This window comes from Gekko japonicus, unplaced genomic scaffold, assembly GCF_001447785.1.
Source record: "Gekko japonicus isolate JY-2015 unplaced genomic scaffold, Gekko_japonicus_V1.1 scaffold138, whole genome shotgun sequence".
Taxonomy (NCBI): domain Eukaryota; kingdom Metazoa; phylum Chordata; class Lepidosauria; order Squamata; family Gekkonidae; genus Gekko; species Gekko japonicus.
In genome coordinates this window covers 1,372,672-1,381,627 of record NW_015163096.1, presented here as the reverse complement: position 1 = coordinate 1,381,627, position 8,956 = coordinate 1,372,672, and the positions used below count along the sequence as shown (strand labels likewise).

The 8,956-nt window shown below is 45.5% G+C and overlaps 1 protein-coding gene across 1 annotated transcript in view; it reads left to right on the top strand.

The window, feature by feature from the left end:
* PTPRM (protein tyrosine phosphatase, receptor type M) overlaps positions 1–8,956 on the top strand; it is a 509,160-nt gene that overhangs the window by 209,126 nt on the left and 291,078 nt on the right. The window contains exon 9 of the mRNA XM_015406598.1: positions 1,866–1,975. Coding sequence (XP_015262084.1) covers positions 1,866–1,975 — 110 coding nt within the window. The remainder of the gene's footprint in view (positions 1–1,865; positions 1,976–8,956) is intronic.

The window sequence follows — 8,956 nt, the reverse complement described above, 5'->3', positions numbered from 1 at the left end:
ACAACATTCACCAGTGAATATGCATTCATAAATTTGTAAACCCAGATTGGTTGCTTCAAGATATCTGCAAGTTGGAAACTTAATTCTAAGCAGAGGTAAAATTCCCCATGTTGTGAGTCAGTAAGATTTCACTAAACAAATTTAGAGTCCTGTGGCACCTTTAAGACCAACAAAGGTTTATTCAAGGTATGAACTTTTGTGTGCATGGACACTTTTTCAAATATTTGAAAAAATGAGCACGCGCACATGAAAGCTCATACCTTGAATAAGCCTTTGTTGGTCTTAAAAGTGCCACTGGACTCTAAATTTGTTCTACTGCTTCAGACCAACACGGATGACCATCAAGATTTCACTGAAGAAATGTCCGTTCAGGTTAAATAAGACTGCAGTGTCCCTGCAGGGCTCTTTTTGTAGCAGGAACTCCTTTGCATATTAGGCGACACACCCCTAATGTAACCAATCCTCCAACAGCTTACAGAGCTCTTCTTACAGGGGCTACTGTAAGCTCTTGAGGGATTGACTACATTAGGGGTGTGTCGCCTAATATGCAAAGGAGTTCCTGCTACAAAAAGAACCCTTTAGTCTTAATAGTAGCTGCTGTTAGAGAATATTTGATGGGTTATTCAGTATTTTTCTGGTTTCATGCTGAGAAATGATGGTGATCCGTGTTGCCTCTAAGCTGAGTTAGTGTGAGCTAGCTCACAGTTTTTTAGCCTTTGGCTCACACATTTTTGTCTTAGCTCAGGAAGGATGGCTCCAGAGCAAACTAATGTATGCAGTAGCCAAATTGCTCGCTCACAACTTTAATGCCAGTAGCTCACAAAGTAGAATTTTTGCTCACAAGACACCACACCTTAGACGGAACATTGATGGTGATGGTTTTCTTTCTGGAAAGATTGCAATGCACTTGCAAGTGGTTAACTCTGGGATTGTCTCTGTGTTTTTCCAAAATTGTAGGGAATCCAGCACTCAAGACACAATTCAAGATTTGCTGGTTAAATGTAATGTTCCCTTCTCAACAGTGACACAGTTGTGGTGTCCCTTATATGCCAGTGTCATCAGCAGTGACAGACTGTATAATTCTGTATCAGCTATAGCCACACTTTTTGCATTGTTTTTGAAAGTTAATTTTTAATTATGTTTCTAGCTACTTCCATGCTGAATGCTTCTCTGCTGTTCCACTTTTGAGCAAGTCTTCCCCTTTTTTTGCAGCCATGGCATGAGTTTCTTTTCTAGTATTTGGAGAATGGGGGAAAGTTGTGCAGATCCCTACTCTGGCACAGGAATTCCCCTTTTCATTTTTCACCTCAGAAAAGCTGAATATAGAAAATTCATCTTTTCAGGATGTCCACCTCCAAGCTTTGTAGCCCTACTTGTGGGCATAGGAAAAGGGCTAGTAAAAGTATAGCACTGTGAAATGTAGTTCTTCCTACCTGTGCAAACCACAAAAGACATATATTTATATGTGCCATAATTTACTAATTGTACTGTAATTGCGCACAGAATTCAGCATCCTACGATTATCAACTTTTAAGCTTCCCATTGCTACAAATGTATGTCTGCACATACAGAAGAAATGTCTCACTGAATCTCAGTTAGTGGGACTGAGCAGAATTCAGGGATCTTTGCCCTCCTTTCAATTGGAAAAAAAATATGTCACTGAATTCCGTTTGTCCTAGTCAAAGTTTCAGTGTTCCCTTTGATGTAGAATACATCTTTAATATGATCTCTGAAAAATAATCTAAAGGAATAAAAAAAGAGTGATCAGAAGGAATCGTTTTTTCAAGGGCTTTAATATATTCCAGTGTATCTCAATATAGTTGCAATACAAAAATCCTAAAAATCTCTTTCTCCCTAACCATTAGTTCCAAGTGCCGTACCACTTGAGTCTATTCAAGGAAGTACTTTTGAGGAGAAGATTTTCCTTCAGTGGAGAGAGCCAGTACAAACATATGGTGTAATAACATTATATGAGGTACGTTAACTAACACTTTTTTGTTTTCTTTCATCCTTGATTTAAAATATTGATGTGTCATAAAGTATATTTTCTTGTATATCTTACACTTTAATGTAAGATAGATTTTTGTATATATCAAAACCCAGCCTAAAACCGATGTTCATACTGGGAAACATAAACAAATTTTATGCCTTACTTTTATATTGTGTGTCTTTTCTTCCTTACTTTTTGTTCCCCCCATAATTTATAATAAGAAACTCTGCATTTTACTAAACATGTTTAATATTACCTGCTGTAGTTATATAGTTCAGTAACTTTGAGGCCTTTTCTATTTTGGCAGAGAAATCCCTCACGTAACCAAATGCTCCTGTCCTCTGTCTGGTAGTGTATTAGTTCATGAATTTGAGAGGACTAACACCCATGCCACTCTGCCTTGTCACCAGGCAAACATAATAAGCAAAGAGGCCAGAGAATGATTTAAAGACATTGTGATTCACTGGGTGTTAGCCACCTGTGACTTAAATAATTGATGCTGTTTACATCTGCCTCTGGCATACTATGGAAGCACCTTTGCCCTCTCCTCTGCCTTGGTATTTAACCCATTATAACCTTCTCTGCTTGTTTATACCAAGAATTAATCCAGGGGTAAACAAGAGCAGAACTTTCTTTCCCTTTAGAGAAAGAAAGGTTTTGGTTTTGACAAAACAAAAACCCACAAAAAAACCCACTGATGGACCTCCTGATGGCACCTGGTATTTTTGGCCACTGTGTGACAGAGTGTTGGACTACATGGGCCATTGGCCTGATCCAACATTGGTTTATCTTATGTTCTTATGTTCAATACAATTATAGCTGGGTGTGAGACTTAACTGGAAAAAAATAGTTTCACTATAACAGAAGATGTTACAGACACTGAGAAGGATCCAGCCAGAAAATGCTAGTCTACCATATGAGGGTAAAACATCTCCCTCTGATGCAGTGAGTTACCATGGGACCTGAGGAGCTAGCTGTCTTGCAGAATCATGACTTTATTGGGAGAGGACTAAATCAAATCTAATCACATGAATGAAGGGATTGGTGATAAAAGAGGTGAAAGGCTCTGTATCCTCTTGAGGGGGCATAGCTCATCTATAGAGCATCAGCTTGGCATACAGAAGGTTCCAGGTTCAGTCCCCGGGATCTCCAATTGAAAGGATCAGGTAGCAAGTTGAAAGCACAGCTGAGTTTTCCACAGAAAAATTGATGTTCTGGATGCTTGAGGAGTAAGTTCACAACGAGGCGGTGGCACAGTGGGTATATCCCACTGTCTTAACATCTAAAATGTGTTGGTTCAAGCCCCATGCTGGTGTGAGCAGCCAGCCTGTTGTCCCCAGCTCATCGTCCACCCAGCGATTCGAAAGCTTCAGCGAGTATATAAAATGGGAACCACTCCTTAGAGAGAGTGGGCACGCCAGTCTCCCTTGTGGGAGGGTGTTAGCTGACGGTCGGACATCCTGGTTGAGGCTTGGAAGGCGAAACAGCTTCTCAGCTATGAAAGAATCCCTGCAATGGATGTTCTGGCCAGGCAGTGGCAGTGAGGCGATTGACATACGGGTCTTGAAGCCTGGCCAACAAGCAGCCCTGCGGAAAACGACAGAGCCAAGCCAGAAGACGTCTATACCGGGCAGTGACGGCGCATGCAATTAAAAATGAATATATGTTGTCTTCCCTATCCCCTACAAACATTGTTAGTCCCTTGTCTATACTGAGTAACTGTACATTGCTTTGAGCCCACTGGGGAAAGCGATTAATAAATGGAAATTATTATTATTATTATTATTATTATTATTATTATTATTATTATTCAGAAAAGAAACAGAAGTTCATTATTTTACGACAGTAAGTGCTTCCGGGTAAGCTAGGATGGAGAGAGATTGCAGAAAGCATGTCCAGCCCTCATGGTGGACAACGTTGGAAGTGGAGGAGTGTACACTGCCCCCTGCCTCAGCCTTCAGAGACAGCACCATATATTTAGAGATAGATAAGGAGGTCAGGATACACACAGAGCACCATTCACTTCCTGCTGTCTGATACTGTCCTTTGAAATAGAATGCTATTCTTAGAAACAAGACTTCCTTCCAACTTGACACTTTCTCTCATACACACACAAAGAAGGACCACATGCTCTCCATCTTTGCCACCACGGATGCAGGACAGGCATTCTCCATCCACATCAATCTAGCTAGTTAGATTAGATTCTATCTCAGTTTTTCAACCTATACTATCTAAAATATAGTTCCTTGAATAAAGGATTCTTATTAGTTTGAAACTGACAAGTGGCTTTGTGTAATTTTGTAACTTTGCTAGCACACACAGTACCAAGAAGCTTCTGCTGTGTGTAGCCTAGTGCACTCTACTACGTATAGATCAGAGGTGTCGAACTCATTTGTTACGAGGGCCGGAGCTGACATAAATGTCACTTTGTTGGGCAGGGCCATGTGTGCCATAAAATGTAATGCCAGGTACCGGAGATATAAACTGTAAGGACAGCAGCTGGTAAGCTCCGAATTGGGGTATCCTCACTGCAAGACCTCATGGGCTGGCAGGGGGGTACAAAGGAGTACAAAGGCAGACTGGACAGCCAGCAGTGCAGCACTGGGCAGATGCTCCTACAGTGTTTGACGGCTGCAGACAAGGTTATTCTGCCATGCTGAAGCCACAATCGCAGTGGCTCTGCCCATTCTCCAGTGGTCCAGGAGTGGGGCAGTCCTTCAGACTCCTTAACTCCTGGGAAGCTCCTCCCACCTCCAAAGGAAGGGCTGGCAGACTCTTCAGGCACGGAGGTGGAGGGGCTTGTCCCCTGGAACCCAGTCTCTCCAGCCCTGCCTTCTGAGCAGGACATGGTGGCACAGAGCACAGAAAGAAGAAGGCACGGAAGACTGCAGAGGGGGGTAGCATGTAGTGATTCGGCTCCCGGGCTGCCCAACCCCTGCGTTCCCTCTCTTCGTCAATTCGAGCCGCTGAGAGAAGAGCAGCTTGCGAAAGGCACTAACAGACCTGGGCAACCCCTGGGGAACCACAGCACCACTGAGACCTCTGTTGTGCCGCCAGGTTTGGAAAGGGACTGGCGTGCCACATCTTCACTCTCTTCCCACAGGGAGCGTCAGAGACAGCGGCGGGGTCTCCAACGGCGGCATGGCCTCAGGCACCGCTTCCTTGCAGCTGGTTCCCTGTCCTAGACATGGCGTGGGAGACCAGGAGAAGTGCCCAGCAATGGTGCGGTAGGCAAGAGAAATCCCGATGGAGGGTCTTCTTTTTCTCCGCGGCATCACCTCCCTTTTCACCCTAGGTAGTGGATTGAATGGGTGGCTGGGACTACTGCAGCACACTGGGAATACAGGCAGTGAAGAGCTGGCCCTCTTCCCTCATCTACTCTTCTCCTCCTCCCCCCCAACTACGGAGTCAAGGGAGTGTGGGGGACTAAAGGTCTGCTTATTGCCTGGGCTGAATCTGTGCCCTGGGTAGGCAAATAGGAGTAGTTACCGTGTTAGGAGGGAGGTCAGATGGGAACGGCCATTTTTAGTGTCCCCTTCCTTTCCTACTTTCACTTCTAGGCAAGGCCAAAATGGCTGACAAAGCTTCCACCTCTCAGAAGATGGAGACCTGCACCTTTGAACTGGCCGAGTCCCCAAAGTCTCCTCTCACCCAAGCACAAGAATTCCCAGTGGGGGTAGAGAACCCAGGTGCCCTTCTATCTTGGCTGCGTACAGAGATGAGGAAGGAATTTAGGGCCATGTGCCAGGAGTCCCAAGAGCACTCCACCACTCACCAGCCCTGTAAGAGACACAACCCTATGGATAGGGAGTCTGAAGTTCCTGATAGGAAAAGAAGTAAGACTGCTGTGTCCACAAGGAAGCATAGCCCCTTATTAGAGGGACAATACTCTGATTCATCATCTACTACCTCTGAATCACCCAAAGAAGAGGGAGAGCTTTCAGAGGAAGAGGGTGGTACCTGCATCTCAGGTCAGCTTTTTCCTCAGGACCTATACAGTAGGTTACTCCCTAAAGTCATCAGGACACTGGAGTTGACCTATACCCCCAAGGAGACAGGAAGAAGACTCAGTCTTTCGGTCGGTTCAGATAGAGCCATACCTAAACCTAGCACCAAAGCTGTAGGAGTCCCTCTTCCTGCATCTTTCTACAAAATAATGAAAGCGAAGTGGGAAAACTCAGCCAAACCTAAAGCGGCCCACCCTGTTTTTGGAAAGCTTTACTCATTAATCCCTGAAGCGTCAAAAAAGCTGAAACTACCGGTAGTGGATGACCCAATCAATAGTCTGGCTTCCACTTCGGTCCTCCCCATGGAGGCCGATGGCCTTCCAAAGGAGACTAGTGATAAGTGCATAGAACAAGCACTGCGTAGAGACTTTGAGGCTTCTGCCAACTCACTAATAGTTTCTGTTACAGGCTCCCTATTTGCCAGGGCAGCCTATACGTGGTCATCTGATCTTGCCAAGGCAGACAGTGGAGTTCCTAAGGAATTGAAGGATGAGCTTAAGAAGATCGCGTTGGCCACGGCCTTGGCTGCAGATGCAACACTGGATGCAATGCAACAGTCTGCAAGGAGCATGGCATGAAGTATTACAGCACGACGGAATACTTGACTTAGAAGCTGGGATGTAGAACCTTCCGCACGCGCAAAGGTGGCGGTGGTCCCCTTTAAAGGTTCCAAACTATTTGGAAAAGACTTGGATCATTATCTCATCAAAGATAAAGATAAGAAGAAGGTACTCCCTTCAAAAAAGAGGGAGGAGAAAGCAAGGCGGTACCAACAGTCCTTTCGTGACTCAAGGAAAGATACGAAGGCTGGAAATAGTAGATCATACAAAGGAAGATGGCAACTCAAGTACAAAGAGGGAAAATCCTCCAGCTTTCCTGCAAAGCAATCCACCAATGGAAAGTCAGCCAAGAAAGGATCCCAGGCATGACTCTGCTGGGATGGAAATTACAAGTGGAGTCGGGGGCCGTCTTCTGAATTGTGCACCTGTCTGGCAAAGGTCGATCTCGGAGAGATGGGTAAGGAGTACCATCACAAGAGGCTATTCTCTGGAATTCCAATCTCTTCCTCCTCCATGTTTTCTGGAACTTCCACGAAACAGATCCAGAGCGAAGCACAAACAACTGGAGGGAGCCATAGCACATCTGATCGAGATAGGAGCAATGGAACCAGTTCTACCTCTCGAGAGATGTCAAGGGGTCTACTCAGTGTTCTTCACCGTTCCGAAGAAGAATGGAGATGTGAGGGCGATACTAGACCTCAAGTGGCTCAACAAGAGTGATCACCATAAAATTCAAGATGGAGACAGTGAAGTCCATACAAAAAGGGGATTTCATAGCATCAATAGACTTGTCGGAGGCATACCTACATATCCCCACTTTAAAGGCACACTGCAGTTTTCTACGTTTTGCCTACCACAACAAACATTATCACTTAAAAGCAGAAATCCAAGTCATTGATTGCATCTGTCCCCACTACATACAACCATTATTGGTCAAGGGTCAGCAAGTAGGCAACCTCTTGTGCGTCAATGTATATTTGCCCCCCAAATGCAATAAAATACAAGACAAGGAGAAAATATGGGACCAGTTTGTTACTACCCTAGATCACTTATTGCCTCAATACTCTAATTTTAAAGTAATCTTATGTGGGGATTTCAACGCAAGGATTGGCTCAGGCCGTTTAGCACCTCAAGGAAGTCTAGATGCACAGGCTACTGAATGTACTTCCATACTAGATCGTTGATCCTCAGACCCTGTAGTTAACAGGCCAGGTCTAAAACTCCTGGAGTTACTTGCCCTATACAACTTGTACATTCTAAATGGGACCAAGTATGACTCTTCTGATGGGTCCTACACATACTTATCTTCACTTTATGCGAACAAACATTATCAATACCGGACACTGCCCTTTGGGCTGAAATCATCACCAAGGGTTTTCACCAAGGTTCTTGTCACTCTGGTTGCTTTACTAAGGTCCCAGGGGGTATTGTTATACCCCTACTTGACAACATTCTAGTCAAAGCCGCCTCGTACGATCTGGCAGCCCGGGCCCTGGAAACCCCGATGACGGTACTCAGGGACCACAGTTTTGTGGTCAACATAGAAAAGAGTTCACTGACACCAACCCAGTCCTTACTCCATCTGGGAGTATACATCGACACAGTGAAAGACAGAGTGTTTCTATCTCAAGAGAGACAGGAGTGTCTCAGACAACTGACACAGAAGATCCTGGAACTCAAGAAAGTAGAAATTATGACCCTGGCGCAGCTGCTAGGGATGCAGGTCTCGTGCCAAGACGTGCTGCAATGGGCCAGGTTTCACATGCACCCCCTGCAATGCCTTCTCCTGCCCTTTCAGGACCTGGTAGCTCAGAAAACAGTAAAAAAGATAGCACTGTCATAGGAGGTGAAACAGCAACTGAGTTGGTGGCTGGTTCCGAACCACTTCTCAGAAAGGGTGCCACTCAGGGACCCAGCCAGAATCATCATCACAACGGATGCCAGCCTATTTGGCTGGGGAGCTCACATGAGGGGGCAGATGGCACAGGGAGCATGAGACCAGTCAGAGAGGTCCAGCAACATCAATCTGTTGGAGCTAAGGGCAATCAGACTGGCATTATTAGCATTCCAACAAGAGAGACGATCTGGTGGCTTTTGGTGCTTTGCAAAGTGACTCTGTGCACTTAAGCCTGCAAAGTTAGTTGGAAAGGGGGGGGGAGCCGGGCCCAGCAGCCTGCTAGAGGCGATCTGGTGGCTTCTGGTGCTTTGCAAAGTGACTCTCTGTGCACTTAAGCCTGCAAAGTTAGTGGGAAAGGTGGGGGGGAGCCGGGCTCTGCAGCCTGCTAGAGGCGATCTGGTGGCTTCTGGTGCTTTGCAAAGTCACTGTCTGTGCCCTTAAACCTGCAAAGTTAGTTGGAAAAGGTGGGGGGGGGGGAGCTGGGGCCAGCAGCCCACAAAAG